This window comes from Giraffa tippelskirchi, chromosome 13 (assembly GCF_054371585.1).
Source record: "Giraffa tippelskirchi isolate mGirTip1 chromosome 13, T2T-mGirTip1v1.2.pri, whole genome shotgun sequence".
NCBI classification, from domain to species: Eukaryota; Metazoa; Chordata; class Mammalia; order Artiodactyla; family Giraffidae; genus Giraffa; species Giraffa tippelskirchi.
The window spans coordinates 96,165,198-96,192,867 of NC_137287.1; the positions used below are offsets into that span (position 1 = coordinate 96,165,198).

Consider the following 27,670-nt stretch of genomic DNA (forward strand, 5'->3'; position numbering starts at 1 on the left):
CTAGCAATGCTGCTCTCCTCGGAGAGTGTCTGGGGAGGGGCAGCCATCAGGCAAGTGGTCCTCCCCAGTCTGGCAGACTCACTTCTCCATCTCCCCCACATCATTTGCTCCATGGGCTACAACTGCACTCCAGGCAGGCAGGCAGGTGAGGGGGGAAGACTCTGAGACAGTGCCCTCTGTCCCCTCAAAGGGAGGACAGAATGACCAGCCAGACCCTCCTGGAGGCCTAGAGAAGACACTTCTAAGGTTGACTGTGCCCAGTCCCCACCTGAGAGGGCCTAGGAAATTTGGGCCTGCGGTTCCAGGCCTGGGTCCTCCAGGAGTAAGTCTTGCGGGGAAGAGGGTTGCTCCTGCGCAGGCATCGGGAAGGGAGTGGGGTGCGGGTGTCTGCAGCCATTTTCAGGCGCCGGCTGCAGCGAGGGAGTGTCCCAGCCTTTTCATCGCTGGCTGCCAGACCGCGGCCGCCCTTGTTCACTCAAGGAGAATTCCCGCCTCCCCCCCAACCCCAGGCTGCCCTCCCCCAGCAGCCCAGTGAATGCCTCCTTACACATCCTGAGAAAGCATCCATAATGGCCCGCCGCCTCCCACCTCCCGAGGAATTCCGCGGCGCTGGGCCCGCAGGGAGGTAGGGCGCAGACGGCCCGCGGCGCCTTCCCATTGGATGGCCAGGTCGTGCTCAACTCCCCTGCGCGGCTGGCCAGCCACAGGCTCACCTCCCTTCCCACCGTCGCGACCGAGAGAGGAAGCGAGGTGGCCTTTGCCCCCGCACAGGCCAGCCAGGAATGCGGGGCCACGCTTCCCATTCCGTCTGCCCGAGGACTCAAGGACAGCGGGGGCGAGAAGGGACGCACGGGGCTGCTCTCGGGCAGCAGGGCTCGAGATCGCTTGCGGGGGAAGCGCGGCAAAGCCCTGGGCAGACCACGCGGCTGGAAGGACCGATGCGCGCGCGGCCGCCGATGCCTCCACTGGCCAAATCCAAGCCCCTGTGGCACGCACTGTCCCGTGGCCCCCGCCCTGAGGTGCGCCTCTCCCCGGGGACGCCGAGGTCCCCGACGGCGCGGCCCCGAGCCCCTGGGCGCTGTGGGAGCGCTTTTTCGCTGCACGGCGCGCGGCCGCACAAACCGCCGGGAAGGCGCGAAGTTTGCGAGACCCGTGCGGCGCGACTGCGCGTCGGGGGACGCGGACAGCCTGTGGCCCGGGGGACAGGCGCGTGGGCAGCGCAAGGTGCGCGGTCGGGCAAGAGTTGGGGTGCTCTCGTCCCGATCCGCGTGTCCGACCGGATGGTCTGCCGGGTGCTGGGTCCCCGTGGGAAGGGCCGCGGGCACCCGGAGACCCCACGCCGCGCCACCCCCGCCCCCCGCCAGCCCCGCGGAGGGGGCTTCCCACAATGCCCAGCGAGCTCCAGCCCGCACTTCCGCTGTCCAGCCGCCCACGGGGGGGCGGAGGCGCACCGACCCTTGCCGCGGCCCCCTCCGCCGGGCTAGCGGAGCCGGCCGACCGAGGGGCGGGGCGGCGGCCGGGCCGGCGGGGCGGGGCCCGGGGCGGTGGCCGGGGCCGGGGCCGGGGCGCGGGCCAATCAGCAGCGGCCGGGCGCGCGCCGGGGGGCGGGGTCAGGGTCCGCAGGCGGGGCGCGCGCGCGGGCGGCGGGGGCCGCGGGGTTGGAGCGGCGCGGGGGCGCGCGCCGGCCTGACGGACAGACGGACGGACAGACGGACACAGCGGCCAAGGCGAGCGCGCAGCTCGGACCCGCCCGGACGCAGCGCTCGCCCGGCGGCCGCGGCGATCACCGGCGCTGGTCCGGCGGCCGCGGCGCCCGCCCTCGCCCGCGCCCCATGGGGTCACAGGTAAGCGGCGCCGGCTCATTGTCCGCGGCCGGGCCGGCGCATCGCGGCGGGGCCGGGGCTCAGGCCGGCCGGACCGCTCCGGGCTGGAGCCGCTCCGAGTCGGGGCGCGCCCCCGCCGCCTGCCCCTCGCGCCCCGCCGCGCCCCGCCCCGCGGGGGCGCCCTCCCGGCGGCGATCGGCGCGCCCGGCTGCAGCTCTGGGGGCGGCGGTAGAGACCCCCGCCCGGTCCCCGCTGGTCCCTGAGGTCCGGTGGCGCGGGCGGGGCGGGGCGGGCGAGGGCGACGCGGGGTCCCCGCGGGGCTGCGCTCGGAGGCGGAGGCGGCGACGGGGTTGCCCCGCGCCCTTAGTCCTCGGCGCCTCCTGCCGCCGCCGCCGCGGTCCCTCCCCCGTTACCTCCGAAAGGGGAATTTTCCAGCTGGTAATTTCTGCTGCGTCAACGCCCGGCCCCAGGAGGCAGCCCGGGGGCGTCCTGGCGCCCCCCGCCCGCGCCGCCCTGCGCGCCCCCCGCCCGCGACTCCGAGCCGCACCCGGACCCGCCCGCGCCGAGTTTGCCAAGAGTCGGAACTGCGGGAGGTGGGCGCGGCGGGTCCCCGTTCTCCGCCGGGCCTTGGGGGTCATTGTCTCCCCCTGAAGCCCAGCACTGGCCTCGTCTCCATTTTAATTACTGGCTGAAACAGGGCGCTGGGGCCTCGAGGCCGGGCAACTAGAGGAGCGCGGAGGGGACGGGGCGCGCAGAGCAACGAGGGGCGCGCGGAGCGGACGGGGCGCGCGGAGGGAGCGGGGTCCGCTGCAAGCCGCGTCTTTGTTTCTCTGTAAATAGACATGTCAGTTTTTCAGGGTAGCACGAGTCAATGTCTGACAACTCAATCTGGATGGCAAATGGGCGATTTTCTGCACCAGGAGGAGGGCTCAGGCTAGTTGGGGTTCCTCTCGCCCTGCTGACAAATTCATTATTTGTAGGTTTAACGGACTACACACAATAGGGCTGGACCGAGGAGCCTGGGTACAACCCAAAGGGGCGAAGAACTGGTATTTTCAGACACCGAGGAAATACAAAGAAAAGAAAGTTTGACTGAGATTCTCAGAGAATTTCCTTACGCTTTTCTTGCTACAGTCTCTGCGAAGCGTTTGTCTTGGATTGCGGAGGCAAGATTGTTATCAGCATTGTTTAAAGAAATGCTAATTAGACAACACATTGGCGAGCCGCTGGGCTCAGACACCTGTGCGGAGTCTTTGAGTGCGTTTTAATTGTATCAGTTGTAGAATCTTTCATACTGGATTTATCATCACAGCTAACTTCCCTTTGGGTAGCAGACTGTAGATTCGGTCTGTCGATGGCCTGCGTGTTGCCTGTGAAGGCAGTGTTTTCACTCATCGGGAGGGGGAAATAGTTTGTTCCCCAAAGGGAAACTTATGGAAGCGTTTTTCACATGAATGACGAAGTGAACAATAGAATTTTTATTATAGTGCACTCCTAGTTGGTGTGTTTCATGATAAATACTCTGAAGAGAAAACTTTGAGACTCCTTGCTATTTCAGAAAGGACTAAGTGAGAGGTTGCTGAGGCAGAAGTTACCAGGTGTAAGTCTAACTTAGACACTATGTTCCCCTAGAAAACTAGTAATTATTTTTATATCCTTTACTGAAGGGAAGGAGGTGTATGTGGGTGTTTATGGGGAGAGTTCTGTTTAGGGGGTATGGAATGGATACCTCTAGGCTAAACCCCAAGATCAACCTTTCTGGGAGGCCAGCCTCACCTCTAGGCTAAACCCCAAGGTCAGCCTTTCTTGGAGGCCAGCCTCAGGACAGGATCTCATTAGGCCTCATTGACATTACTTTGGATGAAAGAATTTTGTTTGGATGAGATGAGTTTTGTTTAGATCTAGCTGTTTAGGATTTGAAAATGAACTGTTTTTCCACGTCCAGTTTCTGGTGTTCAGAACTGGTGGAGTGTTGGCTGCAGGGGCTTCAACCCTCTTGGGTGCTCTGTGTCCCCACTTGATCATCCAGGGGGAGGGGGCTGCCCCCCTCCTCGGTCACACATGAGCACTTGGAAGGTGAGGTGACACTGAGGATGGGTGAGACTCCACTAGGGGCCTGGAAGGACACTCTTTTACAGTCAGACGATGTGTTATTTGCAAACACGTTAAACCGAATATTACAAACTTTTCAACATTGTCCTTATGTGGGGTTTTGCAAATTAAGCGAAATTGGGCCACTGCGTCCCTGTGGTCTGTGTTTCTGGGGCAGCTATGCGCCTGCTCTGCTCTACCAGAGGTCTCGGACCGGCGGCAAAGGCCCTGCAAAACATCTTCCGGGCGCCTGGAGCTGTGAACGTGAACTTGAACTCGTGCTTCACTTTGCTGGTATTTCCTGTGCCCAGGTGCCCTGTTGACTGCTATGTTAATATGTGCAGAGGGTTCTTGTGCCCTGTTCTGGGGGCTTCATGTCCTCATAAAAACAGAGGCTTTTCCTTCTCTCTGATAGAACATATTCTACTTTAAAATTTGTTGAGTGATGGTAGGATATCAAGAATTCCCTTGTGAACCTGCCCACTCCCCTGAACAAAAAAGAGTCTTCTTTTTGCTACAAATGTGCTTGACTGGCCCAACTCCTGAGACTAAACAATGCTTAAAAATCTCTGTTGAGGCCACAAGACTCATTTCAGTCTTTGCAACGCAGTTGTCTTGTCCTACCCCGGTCCCTGTGTTCTCTGCCATTGGCTCTGACTTTAATGGCCAGTACAGCTGGGATCTTCAGCCCCGGGTTCACCGGCATTTTCCTTTTTTTCTTCCTTTCGAGCTTTGGTATGGTATGTGCCTAACACACGTGTACTTGGGCTCTGGGTTCTGGTTTTCTGGTGATGACGGATGCTCATAGATGGAGAAGTCATGGAAAAGAAAAATAACTTTTTCTAACAAGCTGAAAAGTTGTCCTAGTGAAGGATAAGGACAAACTCAACCAGTCAGGTCTGTCCTTAGGATGATTGATGCAGAGTTTTCCATTCAGTGTCTCTCAACACTGCCGTTTAACTCTTACTTAGATTTTGAAATGACTAAGTCTTTTTAAATGGCATTATTTGGATTTAAAAAATTAGCGACTTAGGTACTTCAGAAAGTTGAGAAACAGTGTTAGCATGTTTTTCAACAGCATTTATAGAGGTTCTATGTTTTGACAGGTGTGTTTTTTGAGTCACGTTAGAGAGACATTCCCAGAGTTTCTTATTCATGATGATTTTTGGCTGTATTGAGAGCTTGCTGTGGGCCAGATTGGAGACAGAATTCCTGCAGTGGGGCTTTTGACCTGTTGGGATGGGTCAGGGTGGAGGCCCTACAGGAACCACCAATGTGAGTGACAGATGCTAGTGAGAGCTCAGAGAAGGATGGGTGTGGCCCACCTGGTGGGCTTTCTGAAGACTACTGGAGGAAAGGCTGTCCATGCAGACCCCTCCCCTGGCCCAGGTTGGGCCTATGGTGCCAGCTCCTGGTTCCAGTACCTATGTGGCTAATTATTTTCTAACTTCCGCTTCACAGAGAGTGGATAGCCAAGGAGAGGGCAGAAACCTTGGGGCCAGGCAGCTTTAGGGGCTGATTGGCTGTGGGGTTTGGGGCGAGAGGCGATGTAGTCTCAAATGATGCCTTCCAAAGCCCGTGTTTCAGCACACGAATCCCTTCCTAAATGTCACGCTCACAGGGGGAAAAAGTCTCAGGGAAGCTGTCCTTTTCCTGGCCCCTAAGTGGCAGCCCAGCTCTGCTTGTTTGAGTGGACCTGGGGTGGGACCCTTTCTTTGTGGAGCAGAAAGAAGATGCCTCTGTCTTTGAGAGAGGATTTGAAAACCTGAAGCAACCAGAGCTGCCATGAAGGTGGACACGTGGCGGGTGGGGCCCGGGCAGCTTTGGGCGGATCGCCCTCTTAGTGTGTCACTTGGCATGCAGAGGGCCTGACCCAGGTTTTTTGGCCACTCTGAACACTGTCCCTCGGCTGAACCCGGGGCCGGAGAGCCCACCAAGGACTCGGCTAGGGGAGCAAGGACCCTCAGGCTGGCCACTCACCCCTCATCCATCTAAAGACTGTGTCTGCTGTTCACGCTGACGTCCTGGTGCTGATTTGCCCTCAGTAACAGAGGTGGCTGTGCTGAGGTGCACAAGAACATTAGGGGAGCATACAGATGGGCTTTGTGAAACCCACTCAGGGACTCCTGGCTGGGCCCGCTGGTCAGAGGGGCAGCACCAGTGCACTGAGTTGTTGATTTCAGTGAGAGGGTGGACAGGGTGATGGAAAACATCATCAGGAGGGTGGCCCAGAAGCCCAGGGCAGGGCAGGGAGGACGATGTCTGGGTGTCAGGTTCAGGTGTGTTGTAGACCCAGGGGAGGGGCCAGGTCGCTGGAGGAGCTCAGGGCTGTGGGCAAATGGGTTGCCCGGGTGAGCAGCTCAGGCGGGCACCTCAAATGGGCCTTCGTGTCCGGAACAGGTGTGTTTTGTTGCCTCATCCCATCCCATTCTAAGCAGTGCAGCTTCAGGGCCGCAGTTTCCTCTTCTTTAGGAAGTTTGAGGATGGCTCAGGCACTACTGTTTCCTTCAGGGGCAGGAGAGGGCCGACTCTGCGGAGAACATTCTCAGAATTGCAGAGTCAGCTGACTGCTCAGTCCAGGTCCCCTACATTCAGTTCCTGGACCAGCGACGTCCCCTGTGCTCCAGACGAGGTTGAGTCAGAGACGCCCGATGCGCACAGTCTCTCACACAGGTGGCCATCGCCTTTTCCAGGGAATCGGGCCCCTTGGCCTAGGCCCCACCCCGACCCCTGGTCTCTGAAGAAGCTGTCTGTCTGCACTTGAAACCCGGTCCTTCCTGCCAGCCCTGTGGCAGCCAGCTCCGTGGCCCACATCCTTTCTCACACAAAAAGTGGAGCAGGCTGGCGGGCCACACGTCCCAGGTCCCCAGGGGAAAGGTCACGTGGGGAAGCGGGACGCAGAGTGAAATGCTTATTCTGGGGTGAGCATGGAGCGGTCTCAGGTGGCAGAGCTTCGGGGCCGTGACCTGGAGTCTGTGACCCCTCCCCCAGCTGTCCCCCCACCGGCTCACACTTCTCAGCAGGGGGCCACGCCCAGCTTGTGTGCACCCTGAGGTCCCCGCCACTCTGGCTCTTCCTAAACAGCAACCCTTGACTTTCCAGTGGGTCTTCGCATCCAGACCAGGGTTGAGGGGCTGCCGGTCCAGTGGGACGGGGCCCCATGTAGGTGGCTGGCCTAGGAATTCTGTGATCAAAGCGCTGGAAGCCTTCTGCGTTCTCCTCTCTGGGCCCAAGAACCCTGGGACCCCAGGACACTGGGGAAGGTTCGTCAGCCCTGGGGGGAAGGGTCCCAGAGCTTCCAACATGGTCTCATTTGGGGCTTGTCAATCAGACAAGGTGAGGCCTCACTGGCAGGGCCCTGGGGTTGTTTGAGAAGAGTGGACAGAGCTATTCTTTTTATTCCTGTCCTGTCCCATGAAAACTGCCTTAGCATGACTTCTGTGGCTAGTGGTCTGAGTACAGCCTCCACTGCCCGTCTCAGACCCCTCTCCACTGACCAGCGTTCTCCATCTGCCTCTACAGTGTTACTAGCAAGAACTGGCAGTGAGGGAAAAGTTAAAGGTGGCAATTTCCCTTACAAAGCTCCTCAGGTAAGAGAAAGCTGAGGACGTGTGTCCCTGCTGTTGAGGAAGAGACCCGAGCTTCCGGCTGCTGTCGCCTTACCTTCTGAATATTCTCAGCAATGTTTCACAGGGGCTCATTCCTCTGATGAGAGGCGATTGCTGCTGATGCTGTGTCCATGCATAAGGTTTAATTTCCAAATGGAGACTAAAGGAGGCAGGACACTTAACACCACTTGGGCACTAACTGGCCGAGAGCTGGGCATCTCGTCTGGGGTGAATGGAACCTCTCTGGTCAGCTCCTTCCTGGCACTTTCAGAGTTCTGTTCAGGATTGTATTATTAAAGTGTGTGTGTTACCATGTGTTGTCACTTTTGCTTTCGTTTTTGGTTATACATGGATAACTCCATAAGCAGGAAGTTTCTAGGTTTTTCCATGAAGACATGGTGTTTTTCCATTGCCTCTGGTGATATAGAGACATTGTTATTTCATTGCTGTTATTTTATATGAAGACTTACCCCCTCAACTTCAGAGTGTTTTGAAGAACTTTTCAGAAGTTAGTAGCAGACACACACTTCACGGGGGCAGTGACCATGTATCATGACAGACCTGCTGGGCACCTGAGAAAAGTGGTCTTTAATATTGGGTACGTTGACTTTTCCTATTTTTCTTCTTTCTGGCTGCACCATGTGGCTTGCAGGATCTTAGTTCCCCAACCAGGATTCAATGTGTGCCCTCGACAATGAAAGCAGAGTCCTAACTACTGGACAACTGGGGAAGTCCTCCTATTCTTTCTTACATTGTTGGCAGAATGAGATCAGAACAGGGAGTGATAAGGTGACACTGTCCTTGGACCGCCTTACCATTAAAGTCACTGAGCTCCACTGGACAAGTGAAAAACACTGGGGTGTGGGTGGGTGGGGTCTTTTAAACCTCTTCCCTTCTGGTTTCTCTGTCATCTGCTGCTTTTGATTCTGTTGTGGGGTGGAAATCCCAGTGCCCAGACTTGGGAGCAGAGAGAAGGCAGAAGTTTCAGTCGGTGGGTGTACCGTGTGGCTACAGTGACCATGGTTCTTCTGTGATGAGCAGGGCACTCAGGAGGCCAGGGAGCCGGGAGCACTTCCAGGTGTACATGTGCCCTTGAGAGCCTGAGAAGAGGGTCGGAAGGGTCAGTGCCAGGGGACCCACCTTCACTGTGTCCAGCAGATCTGCTTCACTGAGGCTCGGGTGGTCCCTCAAAGACAGAGTGTCTTCCTCCGAGCTCAGAAGATGCACCGAGCCTTGGAGGAGCATGCAGGGCAAGCACAATTCAGTGCTGCCCATACCACTGCCTGAGGGTCACACCGACCTCACATCTACTTACCTTTGCTTTGCCTCGTCTTAAGAAGCAAGAATATCCATGAAGTCATGAGTCAGGCATCTCAGTTATGTTTTTCTTGATACACACTGAAGCGGACATGTGACTATCAGGGCAGACAATGATTCTCACTTTGTCTCGAGGGCACTCCCCATATACCTCTCTGCCACCCACTGGGAGGGGGCCAGCACCAGGCCTAGGGTCCAGGGGTGAGGCTGAGCTGCTGTGAAACCTGTATATGTTCCAGACTCTGGACATGTGCGGCTTTGCCACGTGGCTTCCTTGGAGGAAGGGGTGGACTGTGTCTCTGGCTCGATGGGGTGAGCTTCATCCGGACACAACTTCCAGCCCCGCCACAAGCTGCTGAGTCGGGTTACGGGGGAGGCTGGTGGGCTGGACTGTGTGGATCCTGGTTGGGAACACTTCATGGCCCATCTCAGAGGGACTTCCTACCGTCTGACCAGGGAGCAATCTATTTAAGTTAGTCTTCTATTTGTATGAGTTCTCTGGGACTGTCAGAGCAAAAGACCACTAATCTGGGAGCTTAAAACAACAGAGGTTTACTCTCTCACAACCTAGAGGCCAGAAGTCCTAAGTCAAGGTGTGGGCAGGGCCACCCTCTCTCCAGAGGCTCCAGGGAAGGACACGCTTCCTGCCTCTTTGAGTCTCTGGTGGCAGCTGGCAGTCCTGGGTGCTCACAGCCAAGACATGTCCCTCCTGCCTCCCATCCTGCCCTTATGGCTGTCACCCTGGTGTCAGATTTGCCTCTACTTATTAGGATGCCAGTCACCTTGAATTAGTGTCCACCATGATGATCTAATCTTAACTCGATTACACCTTCAGAGGCCCCTTTTCTAAGTGAGGTCATATTCCCCTGTGGTTAAGACGTAAGTGGATCGTTTTGGGGGAAAAGATTCAACCCTCTCCACCGTTACAGCTTGTGTTCGCCTGACATGTTGCCACATTTATTTCTCAATGCCAGCGTTTCCTGAGGCCTCCCCATTCATCTCCAGCAATCACCGCTCATACTTACCCATCCCTTGATGGTTGTGCAAATGAGGCCAGTGACCACGGTGTTAGTGAGTTTGCTCCACAGACCTGCACTCAGCCCCATGCTCTCAGTAAGGGGGTGGGGGGGGCTCTCGGTCCAGGAACGCAGGCGCCAACAAGGTCCTGGCTGTGTTGGGTCGCATGTCCCCAGAGGGGAGGTGACAGAGCAGACAGACATCGATGCATGCAGAGGAGAGGAGATGCAGCTGGGCCTGGAGGGAGGGTGTGGTGGGGGCAGAGGCAGAGCCCAGGGTGTCTGGTGGGGCCATTGGGGTGGGTGTTTAGTGCCGCTACTCTATAGCAGGACATGGCCCCTCCTTTGGCCCTCCTGCAGGACTAGCTACCCATGTGCCCATCTGCCCCCCAGGTGGACCCAGGCCTTTCTTGCCCCTGGGCAGCTGGAGGGGCCCCTTTTCTAGACAGCATTTTTATTGCTTCTTATAGGAGATGAAGGAAAACAAAATGTAGTCTTCAAAATTTAGAAAACCTTTCATGCAAGAGTAACATGAGGAACCTCACATAACATCGAATAGATTCATTGAGTGGTCTGAAAGTCATAATTCTTACAGTGACCAGTGTGGGAGTGCCCCATGGTGGCTGTAAAGGCTGTGGGTGTGGATGGGGCTGTTGTATGCCTGGCATTTGTCGTCCACGTTCACAGGTGAAGTCCCCCTGTTGTGGATCCATGGGACCCAAACCCTCTGGAGGCCAAGGTCACTGCTGTCACTTTGATTCCCTCCCACGGTCACCGCCTGAATAAGGACCCTCCCCTGCTGGGGTGGGAGGGGCTGGGTCCCTGTGCACACCCTGTGACTCTTGTAGCAGACAGGCTGTGCCATACACCACCACCCCCACCTGTGTTGGCATGCATAGTCCTGGACTGAGGTCTGCAGGCCAGGCAGCAGCCTTGTCTCTTAGCACATACGTGTGTGTGTGTGCTAACTCGCTTCAATCGTGTCTGACTCTTTGTGACCCCATGGACTGTTGCCTGCCAGGCTCCTCTGTCCTTGGCATTCTCCAGGCAAGAATACTGGAGTGGGTTGCCATGCCCTCCTCCAGGAGATCTTCCCAACCCAGGAATCAAACTCCCATCTACTGCACTGGCAGGTGGGTTCTTTACCACTAGCACCACCTGGGAAGCCTCATCTCTTAGCACCACCTCTCTTAATCACAAACTCCCTTGATTCTGTACAAGTGATCTTATTCTTTCATAACCTCGTTGTATTTTCAGATCCCTACTTTGGAAGTTTTCAAACACACACAGAATTAGTGAGTGTGTTTCCTTCACCAGCTTCAGTAATTCCCTTTTCTTCTCACATTTGAGTTTCTCTGTTTTTGCTCTGAACTATTTTAAAGCTAATCACAAACATTTTGTCTCACTGTCCCGTGCTTTCCTTCATGTGGGTGGTTCTGTGAGTACCTCCTGGGCCCCCCAGTTGGGGCTCAGGCTTGGGGATGGCATCGTCTGAGTTTTTACTACTGGTTGATTTGAGCTTCAGTCGGGACAGACCCAGGAGTTGCACTTGGAGAAGTTGCACTTGGGGTAGTGGCTCTGAAATCTGCTTTATTCCGTTTTGGGCTGTTTGTTGAAAAGTTGAACCTGTTGGTCCCACTTGGTGGTCTGGCTGGTGGCATCCTCTGACCGTCAGGAGCTCCACCCTGTTTCGAGGACCAGGCAACCGGGACTGTGTGTCTGGTACTCAGTGACCAAAGTGTGACAGTGACATCTGCATCGGAATTTCTGACTTAAAAAATGAATCGTTTTTATATTTTGTGCCTGCTTTTAAAGATACTTGTACCTTCTATTAAGGATCTGTACATAAAATGTTCAAAATGATTATCACCTATGTAAGTTTTATTTGAAAAATTCTAGATTTAATATAGTATCATCTTGGAATTTTTTAAGCATAATTTTTTGGCCAGATCATTTCTTTCGAATATTTTAGTGTTTGTTTGGAGCCATGAGCTATTTTTGCCTTAGTTCTTTTCTAGGTAAGTTGTTTTCATCCACAGCCAACCCTGGGTCTGGGGTGCGTGCCCCTTTGTTCAAATGGTAGCTGATGAAATAGGTGCATGGCTGAGGGACAGGGGGCTTGATTCTCGTGAGGAGAACACCGGGACTCTGGCCGAGCTGGTGAGGGAAGTGGGATTCACTCCTCACTGTCGCCTGGTTTCTGCTTCCTGAGAAGGTGAGAGTCTCAGGTGTGTGCCTGTCTGCCACTGCAGACACACACTCTTCATTCTCTCGGCAACCGTCCACCCAGCCTTCATTTATTCAGCATCTAATGAGTGTTTACCGTCTGCAAGGCCTGTGCAGAATGACAGTGGGGACTTGGAAACGTCCGATGAGCAGCTAAAATTGTGTTGGATGCCAGCACGAACGTTTGTGCTGGTCCAAGCCTGAGTGGGGTTCTCCCACCACCAGCCGGGGAGTCATGCATTACGTTTCTGCCCCAGTCTAAGCCCAGTGATCTGTATGATGGGGTTTCCTAGGTAGCACCTTAGACAGTTGGCTGGATCCTCTTGTTTTCAAGAAATGCAACTTTGAATAGAAAAGACAGCGATTGAAGATTCCAGCATTTGCTTGATGTAAACAAATGTTGCAAAATATTAAAGAACTGGTGTATCTGGTTAAGGGTTAGGTGGGAGTTCTCTCAAGAATCATTCTTGCAACTTTTCCTTCTGTTGGAAAGTGTTTCAAAGTCAAAAGTTGAGAGACTACAGAGGATTCCATCCCCTTGCTTGAGAACTAGGTGCTGGTTTTTTTTTCCTTTCCTGTTTAGATTTGATGTTTTTCCTTGGCAGAAGGAGTACAAGTGTTAAGAGTTAACATTTCAAGTCACAGTATAGCTCAGATTTAAAACCCTTGGATATAATTTTTCTGCCTTGTTAAGCTGATCAATTTTCTTTTTAAGAAAAACTTAAAAATTTTAAGTGGATGTGTGGCTTTTTCCTGTGGCTTTTGTAACAAAGTGCCACAGACTGGTGGCAAACACAGCAGAAACACGACAGGAACATGTTCCCCCAGCAGGGGTCGTGGGGCTGTGCCCCCTCTGAGGGCTCTGGGAGAGAGTCCTGCCCGCCTATTCAGCTCTTGTGGCCCAGGCACCCCTGGGCTGTGGCCTCATCCCCCCCCACCTCTGCCTCCGTCCCCCCTCTGTGTGTCTGTATCCAGATTTCCCCTTTTTGTGACACACCCGTCTCACTGGGTTATGACCTCATCTTAAGTTGGTTAAATCTACCAGGATCCTGTTTCTAAATAAGGTCGCATTCACAGGTGCTGTCTTCTGGGGACACGATTCACCCCATAAAAGCAAGTAACTCTGTATCCATCCTCCACCTTTGCTGTGAGCTGTGACTGATGCAGAACATCAGAGCCCACCTCTCAGCCACACCTGTGGTGTCAGCTCTGAATTGTCGTCCTGGGATGTCATGGGGCTGGTCGGAGGCCCTTTGTCCATGGCCTCACTGTCATGTCCTTCAGTGAGGTGAAAGTGGGACCTTCAGGCCCACCCAGGATCAGGAAGGTGCTGTCCACTGCTACTTCTACCAGGAGCTAAGCTGGGACATTTAAACAGTTTCTCTTGATTGACAGAGACACCACGTGTGCTGTTGTAGGAGGAGCCCCTAGAGACTTCCAGGAGGAGGCGGCTTGTCAGCAGCTGGGGGGATTGCATCCACAGCAGGATTTGCCCCTCTATCCACCTGTTAAAAAGAGCACATCTGTATTGCCCGATGACTCATCACAGCCTAAGGGAGCTGGTAGCTGCCCATTACAGTCATTCGTGGTTTAGAGAGGAAAGGGCCACAGTGAGGGTCGAGTGTAGCAGGAGGTGCCTGGGGGCACAGGTAAAGCCGTAACCTCTTCCCCTTGCTCTCCCCAACCCCACAAAGCAAATTTGTGGACCAGCTTCCCACCTGCAGAAGCGACAGAGCTCTTGTGTGGATACCTGGCTGGGGCTGTGATTCTGCTTCAGCTTTGTAGGAGGTCTCCCTGCCTGGTCTCTTCTGTTCTCTCCCTACCCCTGCAATTGTTCCTGGGGCCCCAGGCACGCTACCAAACAGGACATCTGGGACCCCTGGGGGGCTGCTCTTCCTTGAGAACCCTTGTCTCCCCTTGATGTACTAGCCCCTGGCTTCCCCATCTTGGTGGTTGGTGCCCCAACCACCCTGAGGTCTGGGCCGGCACCACCCTGGCTCCTTGCGGTTCTCTCACTGGCCCTGCCCCGTCTGTGTCCCACAAGCTCTCCCGTCAGACGCTGAGGTGCTGTGTCTTCCCTGGGCTGCCTGTGTGTTGGCCGTAGCTTGATGCCCTCGACCGTCCTGAAACACAGGCCTCTTGTGTCCCAAGGTGCTGGGCCGACTTCTGTGGTTCTTCTGTCCACGTGATGCTGGTTGGGCCGCAGTCCTCCGGGTTGGGCTGGGACGCCAGCGCGGGTGGCTCTGTGTCTTGGAACTTTGAGGGTCAGCCTCGGCCGGGTCTCTGGGGTGGTCATGCCCAGCCCCCACTCAGTCAGTCTCGCTGCTTATGCCCCCACCCCAGACCCTCTCCAAGAGCCCTCATAGCACCTCTGTGCTGCTCTGGCTCTGGCCTGGGGGGCCCAGTCCTCAGCCTGAGCCCAGCGCCCAGCACCGCTGGACACCCTCAGGGGCTGATATGGAATCACACTGGGGCTAAGGCTGGGCCACAGCTAAGACCTTGGAATTCTGTGGGTCATTCCACACTGAGAGCCAGAGCCAGGCAGGCGGAGACAGGGCGCATCTGGCCCTATGTGGTCAGGGTGTGTGCATCCTGAGAGGAAGTGACATCTAGACAGGTAGGAGAGGCCGGGGAGGGGGGCGGAGGAGGCTCTTGGTCCCATGGAGGCGAGGGAACTGAAAGAGGCCGTGACAGGGAAAAGGGTGGTGACGGGGTGGGGCTGGGCAGGGGCCGGGGGTGGGGACCCCTCCGGCCCACACGGGTTTGCATTCTGAGATCACCCTGGTCTGCAGCACCCAAGGGTCAGGCTATGAGTCACTGGAGAAACTTCAGGCAGAGCTGACCCCGCAGGGCACCTAAGATGATTTCTGTTACTGAACATGGAGTATTTCTTCCTAGTCAGGAGCTCAGTTTTAAATTTTAAAAGGCAGCAAGGAACCCTGAGAAAACAATGTGTATAAAGTGTGGGTTATAAAATGGTTTCCTGTTCTCAGTGTCTTGGATCTTGGGTTTTTCAGAACCCTGGGATGTGGGACGTGGTGTCCACACAGGGAGGGCCTGAGGCTGGCTGGGTTCTGCCCATGGGACGTCAGGCAGAGGCCTTGGTGAGGAGCTGAGCACTTCCCATACAGACTGTATCATCCACTGGTGTTGGTGGGTTCTTTGGTAGATAAGAGATGTGTGTCTCGGGCTCCTAGCAGAACCCTGGGCTGAGTGTCTTAAATGACAGGGATCTATCCCATCGAAGCCCTGGAGGGCAGAGATCAGAGAACAAGGGCTGCACCCCCTCTGAAGGTGCTGGGCAGGATGGGGACCTGTCCCAGGCGTCCCTCCAGCTTCCAGTGCTTCCTTGGTCATGGCCTCATCTCTCCTGTCACACAGCTGTCTCCCTACAAGGGTCTGTGTCCCAGGGTCCCCTTCCTTAAGGACACCAGTCATGTTGCAGCAGGGCTCACCCTAGCGACCATGTCTTAACCAGTTCCATCTACAGGCACCCCATTTCCAAATAAGGTCACCTGCCACAAGGGAGTCTAGGACACGGTTCAACCCATGGCAAATGGTGATGGGTATGCACTAGTTTGTAGTCGAGCAAGGATATTTCCATAAAAGTAGTTTTGTAGTCGACATTGTCATAATTTGCGTACAACAATTTGCTCATTGGAAGAGGGTAAATGGATGGGTTTGTGCACAGCAGTGTCTCTGTCCCTCGCTGTCCCCAGGCCAGGTAGCCCCTGTCCCTGCCTGTGTAGGTCTCTTTGCAGGTTCCAGTTTCATGGAAGGGATTCCTGCACTGTCTCCTTTGTCCGGCTGCTTTCACGCAGCGTAATTATCTAGAGATTTACCTGTGTCCACCTGGAAGGGCCTTTTAGACACGCTCAGCCGGCTGGGCAAGGGCAGAGATGGGGCTTCATGGGGCTTGTGGGCAGCAGCTTGGCCTCTGGAGACCAGGAGTGGGTGGTCTGGTTCTAGCACTAAAGGTACTTTGTTTCCACCTTAAAACAATATTCACCTGTTCGGTCACGTTTCCAGGAAAATTTCAAGAAAGTGTAAATGGAGCACAGTGGAAACAGAGAGTGAGAAGAGGTGAAGTCGGGTTGGCGAGGAGATTCCATGGGTGTTTGAGGTGCTCACCTCTTAGCGTTGGGCTTTTCTGTACTGGGACTCGGTGACCGGTCCTGGGGAGGGACCAGCCGGCCAGGGCTCCCGATCCTTGCCCACACCTGGGGTTTCTTTGAGTGCAGCTGGATACAAAGTCCAAATGCATTCACTGTTTTACATCCTTATTATTAGAACCAAGTATCTTCAAGGTGGAACTCCTTAGGGACCAGAGGAAAAACATGAATATCCCCTCCTGCTCCTAGAATTACTAATCTGAACCTACAATGCAGCAAATGAAATAAACTCAGCGCAGTCTGCACGTTCCGTGTTTCTTGTGATTTTCAAGACTTGGCAATTTATTTGGCTTTTACCAGTGAAGCATCCATGGTCTTGTGAGCAAGCTGGGTGAATAAGAGACAGGCCTCCTGCTGGTAATTTGTGAAGATGGCTGTTGGTTGCAACCTCCTTACTTTCAGATGCTGTGGGGAGAAGGTTCGTGAGGTGCCTTGGGGTTGGAGTGCTCTGGGCTCTGTACCCTGGAAGTGACAGATGGGAGTGCCCCTGACATCACGTCTGCCCCTGATGCTCAGAGAGGAGATTGGCACAGCAGGTCCGTGCTCATGTCTGAGCGCAACTTGTTTAGGGGAGACCTCAAACCCCGCCTTGACCCCAGGTCACCATACTGAAGAGTCGAGACTTGGGTCTCTTGGGTCATGGGAGCCAGCTTGGGACTGCGAGACCCGGGGCAGGGCAGGTCTGTGGTGCCCAGCACGAGCTCGGTGGCTCTGGATGGCTGGACTCAGGTTCCCTGCCAGGCAGTTTGGAGACCACCTCCACCTTTCCCAGAGGTGTCGGTTTTAGAAATGGCTCTGGCAGCATCAGGAAAATTTCCCACCAGGCAGGACAGGGCCTCCACTGACCCCTCCATCACTCGCCCTGCCGTCACCTGCATGGTCCCGGTGTCCTGGGTTATGTCTGCGGGGGTGGCTCCGAAATCTGCATGGTGGAGATCGGCACACTTTTAGAGTCTAGTCTGGAACATGGATTCAACTTGTATTTGCACCAAGGTGGTCATAAGTGATTCTGTCTGAGGCTGAAGTGTTTTGAGATTAGCGAGCTATAAATAAAACAGAGAGTAGGGATCCCAGGAGACATGAAACCCGTGTAGAGATGGTGTGGCTTCCAGGTGGCACGTGGGTCACTTTGATGAAGTTGCAGGTGCTGGTATGGCAGCAGGTAACCCATGTGCCCCTTGTTCTCACCAGCCTGAGCTTCTCTTGACAGAGTGGCATCTGGGACCCTTCAGGGCCACAGGCTCCTCTTTGAGGGTCCCTTCCTCACAGGACTGTCCATGTGGACTCACAGGACTGCCCATGTGGACCTTGGAATGCATGACAGTGCCCTGTGGTCCATGCAGCAGCACAGGTAATTCAGAATGACAGTCAGGTTATCTGTCCACAGGTGTGTGTGCTATGGGGCTTCCTAGGTGACACTAGTGGTAAAGAACATGCCTGCCAATGCAGGGGACATAAGAGACACAGTTTCAGTCCTGGGTCAGGAAGATCCCCTGGAGGGGAGCATGGCAACCCTCTCAAGTATTCTTGCCTGGAGAATCTGGACAGAGGAGCCTGGTGGGCTATAGTCCATAGGGGCGCAAAGAGTCGGACAGGGCTGAAGCAACTTAGCATGTATGTCCTATGAATAGGTGTGGGTCCACAGGTGTATGCTCCCTGAGCAGGTGTATGTCCCATGGCCAGGTGCGTCTCCACTAGGCAGTACCTTCTTTTGGGGCAGGGCAGATGCTCTGCTGTCCTAGCCCTCAAAGAAAAACCTCTGTGAGCATGCTTTAGTGTGAAGCCTGCATCTTTCTCGTCAGACTGCTGTGTGATGTGACTACTAGGATGCTGACTACTAGGATGTTTCTGTTTTTAGGGTCATGGCCACTGGGCAGCAGCTCTTCTGCTGTGGTCAGGTGGGCAGGACCCCATGAATGTCTCACTGATGTTCAGACATTAGCAACTTTGAAATGCAAATTCAGTTATTCCTCTAAAGTTTCAGTAGGCTTGGATAAATTATGTGAATGCTTAATGTTTCCATAGCAGAATAATCTGTTGTTTGTTTGTTTTTGGCTATACCACATGGCCCTCGGGATCTTAATTCCCTGACCAGGAATTGAACCCATGCTCCCTGCAGTGGGAGGGTGGAGTCCTTACCACTGGCCCCCCAGGGAAGACCCTGACTAATCTATTTTTGATTATCATTCCTTTAGATTCGTCTTCTTTTTAGCATACAGGTAGCTTTTTTCCCTAATGAAAATTGTGTTTTCTTATAACAGATTCTCTGTGAAATACATAACTGATTTTTAAGCTGCTCTGATTGAATAATAATTTATTTTAGAACTTCCCATATGAGTTGAAATTATTTTAGAAATGCAAACCCTGTGAGGTAGTTGCTGCTTCTGTAAACGGCTCTGGCGTTTCCCCCTTTTCAGTTTTCTTCCTGATTCTTAGAGGATCTGCTTCACTGGTGAATAAAGAAATTTATTATGCATACAGGAAGTCAGGTAATGAAACCTGCATCTTCCTAATTTGAATACAGGGTCCTTAGGTACCTGAGTACCTCCCTCCACCCCACCCCCACCCCCTGCACATGGCCAGGAGCTCCTTGTGGACTCAGGCACGAAGCCGATGTTTTGCGCTCAGATGGTTGATTTCCTGACTTGACACGTGTTCCAGTTCCTCCCTCAGTGTCTGGTTAACCTGAGTGTGATGCCAGGTGTGGGGTGAAGCCAACCTGGATGGTCTGTCTGTCCTCCTCTCCTCCTCACATGCCCTAGAGGAAGAGCAGACTGGGTGATGACTGCCCTCAGGGGGCCTCCAGGGTCGGGCACCCCAGTATCAGCTGTGAGTGTGAGGACCCCCCTATGGCCAGTTCTGACCACTCCTCTTCCTCCTCAGGGTCCATCCTTGGGGTCAGGTCCCACTGGTCTCACTATCGAAGTAGCCTGTTTACTTCTGGAGTTGGGTGGGGGCTGGTGGGAACAGTGCCCAAGGGACCATAGAGAGATATGAGGGAGCAAAAGACTTGGACTCTCCCCGGCCTCGTTCTCCTGGCCTGAGGACTGCAGCCATCTGCAGGTGAGCCCAGGTAATGTTGGGAAATGTGTTGGAAGTCTAGGGAAAGCTATTCTACCATGAGGTGTACCCCCACTCTCCCCTCCCTTGCCTGCCCTCTGCTCCCCATGGGAAAGGTGGACGATGTCCCCACCTCTGACCAGCTGGGAAAGGGTGAGTTTAAAAGGAAGATCTATCTTCCTTGGGGGGTTTCACACAGTGACAGCGGCCCCAGAATTCGTGTATTGAGGTCCTCACCCCCAGCACCTCAGAACCTGGCCTGGTTGGGCTGGGACTTGTACTGAAGTGGGAGGGGCCTCGTCCGATATGACTCTGTCCTTGTGGGGGACGTTGGGACCGACATGCGCAGTGACACTGCACAGGTTCAGGAATGACGCCACGCGGGCCAAGGACACCAAGGGTTGCTGGTCAGCAGCAAAGGCCGGGACACATCCCCTGTGCGGTTTTCAGAGGGAGCCCTGCCCACGCCTTGGCTTCGGGCTGTGGCCTCCTGACAGGGCAGCACTGAAGTGCTCTTATCTCGGCCACACAGTCCGGTGGCCCCAGAAACTCTGGGGGCAGCAGAGAGCTAGGAAACAGAGCCGGGGGGAGCAGTACAGTGGGGCCCAACTTGAGAAATGATTCGGGTACTCGGGACAACAAAGGGGGTTCTTGTCACCTTGGGTCCCTCCTCCACTGGACACCTTCCTGGGGAGCTGAGGTAGTCAGGGGCCTCCTCCTTCTGCAGTTGGTTTGGACTGGACTGTGGGCATCCATCCTCGGCCCTTCCTGCCCCATGTGTTGGACCATATAGGATGTTGCTGTCGTTTTGCCATTAAAGACGCTTCTTCAAGGGTGGGGGTGAAGGTGCACTTAGTTCTCCTCACCTAGACTTTCTGTTCGGGTAAGCAAGTCTTTTCGACTGCAGATGGGCCTTCTCGTCCTTTCTGGAATATTTGCTTGGTTGGAGGGTTGGCTGTAGCATGTAGGGTTCTGTCCATGGCGCTGTGTGCAGGAGGACGGAGCTGGCTCAGGTGCCGCCCTCAGGTGCCCTGTGCCCAGCAGCCTCCCTCTGTGCACGCTTCAGCCCTTGGTGCGTGTGTGACCGTGCGGGTAACCCTTCCGTTCTCACCCCACAGAGTCCATAGAGGAGGCCACCCCAGGATCCCAGATGAACAACCGGAAGGAAGATATGGAAATCGCGTCCCACTACCGACACCTGCTGCGCGAGCTGAATGAGCAGAGGCAGCACGGAGTGCTGTGTGACGTGTGTGTGGTGGTGGAGGGCAAGGTTTTCAAGGCCCACAAGAACGTCCTGCTCGGCAGCAGCCGCTACTTCAAGACACTCTACTGCCAGGTGCAGAAGACTTCTGAGCAGGCCACGGTCACGCACCTGGACATCGTCACGGCCCAGGGCTTCAAGGCCATCATCGACTTCATGTACTCTGCCCATCTGGCCCTCACTAGCAGGAACGTCATCGAGGTGATGTCCGCGGCCAGCTTCCTGCAAATGACGGACATCGTTCAGGCCTGCCATGATTTCATCAAGGCCGCGCTGGACATCAGCATCAAGCCGGATGCCTCGGATGAGCTTGAGGCGTTTGAGGTGGGCGCCCCGCCCGGTGGTGGTGCGGATGCCCTCATCTCCGCTGTGATGGCTGGGAGGAGCATCTCCCCATGGCTGGCCCGGCGCACGAGCCCTGCCAACTCCTCCGGGGACTCAGCTATCGCCAGCTGCCATGAGGGCGGGAGCAGCTACGGGAAGGAGGATCAGGAACCCAAGCCTGACGGCCCTGACGACCTTGCCTCGCAGCCACTGTGGCCTGGCGACGTGGGCTGCGGGCCCCTGCATGTCAAGGAGGAGCCGCTCTCACCGGCCCACTACGGGGGCAGCGAGCCGCCTTCTGCCGCGGACGGCACCATCCAGAACTCCTTCTCAGAGCAGACTGCCGGGGATGGCTGGCAGCCCACGGGCCGGAGGAAGAATAGGAAAAACAAAGACACAGTCCGACACATCACACAGCAGGTAGAGGAGGACAGCCGGGCCGGCTCCCCGCTGCCATCTTTCCTCCCGACGTCTGGGTGGCCATTCAGCAGCCGCGACTCAAGTAAGCCTTTCCTTTGTTACAGGCGGGGCTCAGGCACCGTGGGGCCATGGCAGCACAAAGACATGGCTTGTCGGTGGCCCTGGGGCTACTCGTTTTGTCCACAACGTGGCACTTTTCCAGGCTCACACAGGTGGCTTCCCCAATTATTGCAATAAATCGGTGTGAGAGCAAGAATGCGGCCGTGGTGACCTCCTGGCGTTGCCATCAATGCCGCGCCCGGGCCACCTACACACAGAGGGATCTGGGGTGGGACTTCTCTGAAGCAGGGGGTCTGGAGCTGGAGAAGTAGGGTGACACTTAGGAGCCCATTGTGGGGTGTGGGGCCACTTCTCTCACACAGGGAGCCTCATAAGAAGTGGCTGGGATACCTTAATTTTTAAAGATAGAAACATTACAGCATTAAAGAGATGAAAAAGTCCTTGAAGTGAAGTGGCGTAGGTGGAAGGAAAGGCCAGGCCAGGCTTGTGGGCTCTAACCCACGTGCACAAGTTTTGTGCTGGAGGATGTAAGGGTTTGAGGCCACCAGCTCCCATCCCAACGAGGGGTATTTCCTCATTGCTAACAAGTGTGGGCTTGGTGGTCCAAACTCAGAGCAGTGAGGGGGAGTGTTACCGTATTGGGGGTGGGGCTCTCCTGGACCCCAGTCCATCAGTGGTGAGGGCTCATAGCTTAGCTGCCTTCACACTTTCCTGACCCTCTGGAGAGTGGTTTTATTTGTCTTCCAGGCTAGGTGTCTCCCACCTGCTTCCCAGGTGGTGCTAGTGGTAAAGACCCCTCCTGCCAATGCAGGAGGCTTAAGAGACGTGGGTTCAATTCCTAGGTCATGAAGATCTGCTCGAGGAGGGCATGGCAACCCACTCCAGTATTCTTGCCTGGAGAATCCCATGGACAAAGGAGCCTGGCAGGATACAGTCCATGGGGTCACAAAGAATCAGACACGATTGAAGTGACTTAGCATGGACAGGCTAGTAAACAAATTAAATGGTTACTAGATGCTGGGTGCTCTTCCTGGTGTGGAGCTCGTGATAACTACGGCTGCACTGAGCTTTCCCGAGTGGCACATTGGGGTACAAGGGCTGTGTTCAGGGTGCGGAGGGGCCCTGGTGGGGCAGGGCAGGATGGAGGCTTCTCAACTGGGGAGGCCCCTCCTGGAAGGGGCCTCATGACTGGACAGAGGTAGACTGAAGGCAGCAAAATGTGGACATAAGCCCTGAAAGATGTCACCAATGCTAGACCTGTGCTGGGGGGCGGGTTGTCCTGGGGGAGCTAGCTGCTGCCACCCCAGCAGAAGGGCAACCCTTGCAGCTCCTGATACACTAGCTTTGTTATTATGGTAAAACACATGTATCATAGATGTTATCCCTTTAACACTTTTAAGTGTATTGGCATTAAATACATCACTAGTATCGTCTCCAGAACTTTCTCATCACCCCCAGACACACTGTGGCCTGTCTCCCTGGTTCTCATTCTCTTACAGCCCTGAGTGCTGGGCCAGACATCTGCAGGTTCAGTCTGTTGCTGCCTCGTAGGGATGACTCCGTGTGAGGTGGCATCCTGGGGTCTGTAGGATGCCAGCAGTGCCCACCCCCTGGTTGTGTCCATGATGGGCAGCCCTCCAGAACCTCTGGAGTTTAACTGAACTAAATCAGAAGAAGGTTAAGTTTCTGAGCTGCTGGAAAGGCCACCTATCGCCCTGCTGGCGGTTGTGTCGGCTCCCTCCGTGAGGAATAAATGTCCCTTAGCTCTGACTGAAGCCTTGAGAGAAGCATCCACGGGAACTGACTTAGGGAACCTTGTTGGGGTCAGCGCCAAAGATCCTTCCCCTCCTGTCCTACACCGGTGGGCAGCAGGGATGGAGGTCTCTAGTTTGAAGAGTTCCTCAACAAGTTAAGAATGAGGGCGCTCTATGAGCCCGTGGGTTTGATGTTTTAAAAGCAGTTGTCGAGCAGAAGGTGTTTTTGGAATCCAACAAGTGATTTCGGCTCATGTACTCTTGCTGCTGTCTGAAATCCCTTGGGTTACCAAGGCAACTGCCAGATTTCCCCCGAGTTGCTAAGACGAGGACCTGAGGTGTGGGCTGCGTGGGACGGCTCTGCCCATCATGGTGGCCATTTATTCCTCCACCCGCCCTGGGCTGGGACTTGGAAGTGTAAATCACGATCCCCGATGGAGGAGGGTTTGCTTTCATTAAAGATTTATTACATCTTAGAAGAGAGTATTTTTGTTTATTCTCACCCCGTTTATAGGAGAACAGGCCTTTTCCAAGGAACGTGTCAGGAGGTTCCTGCTGATCATTCAAGGCCCTTGATGAAGACGCTTGGATGCCCAGCCCTGCAGCAGGGCCACCGCCTTGTCCTCTGTGTGTTCCCCTCAGCTTTGGGGACCCTGGGCCTGTTAGCATTTAAGAGTGATTTTTCCAAGTAGGCTTTGTAACCCAGCAGCTTCCAAGAAAACATCCATTGAAATGTGCCTCCGAGTCACAGCCTGTCTGTGTGATGCCTCATGGGGAACAGCGTTTAAACGTGCCAGTACAATGTGTACAGGCCTGGCTCCTGCCTCACCTGTTTGTCTGCGATCCCCAGGCTGTAAGCCTTCAGCGTGATGGGTTTGTAGCTGCTAGTTCAAAGGTTGTGTCAGGAGAGCCTGGCCAGCCCGTCCCAACATCCCACACTGGTTCCCAAGAGGATCTGCAGATGCAAAGTTCTGAGCTGAAGTAAAGTGTGTGGGTCTTGTGAGGGGCTTCTTCGTGTCTGGACCTCGGTAAGGGTGGACCTGGCATCCCGGGATTGTAAAGGGCGTGTCAGAACTGCAGAGCAGCTTCAGGGGTGCAGGTGGCCTCCCGAGGTTGTAGTGGCTGCTCTGAGCCCAGGGCTGCTGTCCAGCTCTGGGTGGGAGCAGACGCTTGGGACCAGGGCCCTGTCTGCCCTGACCAGGTCAGAGGGGTTGCTTCTTAGCCCCTCGTAACTCCAAGCCAGTGGCCTCTCCCTCGGCTGGGCCCCTAGATGTTTTCTCTGCAGGAATGAGCAGAATTGCTTGGAATCTGTCTGCTCTACCTCAGAGCCGTGGTCAGGGGGCTGCCGGTGCCTGGACACCTCAGCAATGGGCTTCGTCAGGTCATTCGGTTGGGAATGTGGGGGAAGATGTGCTGCTGAGAAGGGAGGTGGGGGGCCCAGTGCTGACCCAGGAGAGCGGGGGCGCTGTGGAGGGGGCCTGAAAAGGGCAGGGCTCGGCCCTGAGACCCCTGGCCTGTGCCTCACTGGCTGTCTGACTCTGGCCCAAGGCCATACTTCTGAGTTACCACCTGGACTTAAGCCTTCATCACCTTGGGCATGGCTTTACTGAGAGGCCAACAGAGCTTCATTTCTGCCGAAATGGAAGTTCCTGGACTTTCTAGAAGATTCAATTCATGAAGACGGAGGCCCTGAGGCCTCTCATCTTTCCAGATGTGGAACTGGAGGCTGGTCACCCCAGGGCCGCTGCCCCTGTGAAGAGCTGAGCTGCAGGGTCTGGATCTGGGTGGTCAGGACATGGCAGGGCCCCTGGGGGTGACAGGTGAGCAAGGCCAGTGGTCCCTCTCGGGACCCACAAGGTCCCACTCAGGACAGACGCATGGGGGTTGGGCTGGGGACCCTCCGCGGCCAGTGCTGGCTGGGAGCTTCCAAGGGTGCGTTTCTGCTCTCCTGCTCTCAGGTCACCTCACCCTCAGGCAGCACTACTGCTGACCTGACAGGAAGGCCACTTGCCTTTTCTTCCACCTCGATGAGTCCTGTTTTGATTTGGACTTGAGGGGTTTTGTCCTCTTAACCATCTGTGTGTTTTCTTCTGGTATTCGGACACTGTGATGGTGATGCTCCCAGGTGCCAACAAGGGTGGGGACTGAGCCCACTGCCCTCGTCCCCCAGAGACAAAGGGGCTCTGGTTGTGTTGAATTGCCCAGTGGTGTATATGTGTATTTATATATATGCACTTAAAAGCACAGCTTGGAAGCTTACATTTAAATGAAGATTTTAAAAGGAATTGTGAGTGTTATTTTTTTGACTGTTCATTTGAAAACTTTTATGCTACTGCTTTTTTCAAATTTTTAAAAACAGAAGCAGAACATACACATCAGAAAGGCCATATCACAGCTGTTCAGCTGGCAGAGGCCTGACCCCCCCAGACACCCCCACCCCCAGATACCCCCATACCCACCCCCAGAGACCCCCACACCTCTGCAGACACCCGTATACCACCCCCAGACACCCCTACACCACCCTGCAGACACCCCCCACAGCCCCAGACACACCCACACCCAGCCCGCAGACACCTCCACACTCACATCCAGACACTTCCACACCCCCTTAGACACCCTTATGCCACCCCCTAGACACCCTCCACAGTCCCAGACATCCCCACACCCAGCCCCCAAGACACCCCCACACTCACACCCAGATACCCCCATACCCCCTTAGACACTCCTATACCACCCCAGCCACCCCTATACCACCACCATACACCCCCCACAGCCTCAGACATCTCCACACCCACCCCCAGACACCACCATGCCCACCCCCAAACCTGTCCTGGGGACCCCTCCCCGGATGGTGCGTCCTGACTCAGCCTCCGGGTGCTGGTTTCTCCTGATCAGTCTGCTGTTGGTGGAGCCCGTGGGGGGCCCCTTCCTGAGCCGTGGGCCCTGTCCTGACCAGAGGGACGTGAGGGACCCTCTGCTGCCACCCTCGGTGCTGGCGCCTGTGTGTTTGAAGTTGACCTCGAAGTGTTTCTGGGGGCTGCTCCCTGCTGCTGCTGTGACAACTGACCACGGACTTAGTGGTGGAAGCAACCCCACCATAGCCTCTCTCACCCTCAGACAGCAACCATGGGTCCCCAGGGCTGGACTTTCTGGGCTCAGGGGAGAATCCCAGCCTTTTCCAGCTTCCAAAGGCTCCTCGACCCTTGGCTGGGGGTCCCACATCCCTCGTATCTCAGCTCTGGTGCCGTGTCCCCTTTGCTGGCTCTGGCCCTCCCGCCTCCCTCTTCCTCTGAGATGGACGCTTGTGTGGACAGGGAGGGTCAGGGTGATCTCCCATCTCAAGGACCTGAAAAGTCCCTTTTGCCATATGAGGCAACACATTCACGGTCTCGGAGGTGAGGCCCCAGACACCTGGGGACAGTTGGGGGACAAATAATAAGGTGTTTGAAGAAAACCACCACCCCTTTCCTATTGTTTTAGTGATGGTATACATTCAGTAAGCTGCACAGAGTCTAACTGTAAGGTTTGAATAACTTATTGTCTCTCTCCTGGCCATTTTATTGGGGAGATATTCACACTCTGAGAAAAGTTGGAAAAAACGGACTATGAGCCCACCTGCCACCTGAGATTCTCTACCTGCTAATGTTTTGCTGTGTTTACATGTTTATCTGTCTGATCATCCAATCTCACCTCGTTTGCGCATTTCAGAGGGAGCTGCAGACAGCAGGGCCTCAGCTCAGCGCTCTCACTCTCGGCCAGCCTCCCACCAGAGCCCACATTTCTGAGGCTGGGACCCACACCTTTCATGTGCCTTTTGATGATGAAACATCCCCTCAGCCTCTGGACCCTTCCACCCATTTCATGCCAGCCTGGGGGCTGCAAGCGAGCATGTCACACAGTGATATGTTCACCAACATGGTCCTGTTCAGTCGCTGCCAGAGGACCCTGGGCTGCTTCCCTCCGCAGCCTAGGGAACCTATGGTCTGTCCAGGTGGTTGCCAACCTGCTCTTGGAGTTTAATCCAGCTGCCATGAGAGCCCTCAGATCATTCTTTCACTGCCAAGTGGTGTTCTGTTCTCAGATGTAACACAACTGCCGATGGACCCTTAGTTGTTTGTGTGGTTTCCGGCTATGATGGTCAAGCTGCCTTGAATGTCCCAGGACGAGTCTTGGTGTGATTTGCCTTGATGCCTCCTGGACTGGGCTGTCAGGTGGTGTGTGTGCAAGGAACCAGGTGGTGGTGTGAGGCACACTTGTGCCAGTGTCATGCAGATAGTGGTTTGGGTTCGTGTTTAAACCTTAGCCATTCTGGAGGGCGTGGGGGTGTCTCCTCCTGGTCTCAGTGAACGTCTTCTCAGGGTTTACTAGCCTCCCCATCTGCCTTTGAGTGGTATCTGCTCAGGGCTGTGCCTGGTGGCAGGTCTGAGCGCTGGGTCATCCAGCACCCTGCACTCCAGGGATCCCGCTGGCCGCAGTCCCACCCCAAAGATGAGCATCCAAGTTGACATCAACCCTCCTCCTGGGAAAGCATTCTGGCT

General features: G+C 55.2%; 1 protein-coding gene across 2 annotated transcripts in view; it reads left to right on the forward strand.

Moving 5' to 3' along the window:
- The first annotated feature begins 722 nt into the window (after positions 1 to 722).
- Positions 723 to 27,670, forward strand: part of ZBTB46 (zinc finger and BTB domain containing 46) — a 50,761-nt gene continuing 23,813 nt past the window's right edge. Inside the window, exons 1-2 of one of the 2 annotated variants that reach the window (XM_081557484.1) lie at positions 723 to 1,019; positions 20,432 to 21,400. In XM_081557484.1, the coding sequence (XP_081413610.1) occupies positions 20,464 to 21,400 (937 nt within the window). In that variant the 5' untranslated portion in view covers positions 723 to 1,019; positions 20,432 to 20,463. Of the gene's footprint in view, positions 1,020 to 1,636; positions 1,845 to 20,431; positions 21,401 to 27,670 lie in introns of those variants that run through there. The other variant, XM_081557483.1, reaches the window with a different exon arrangement.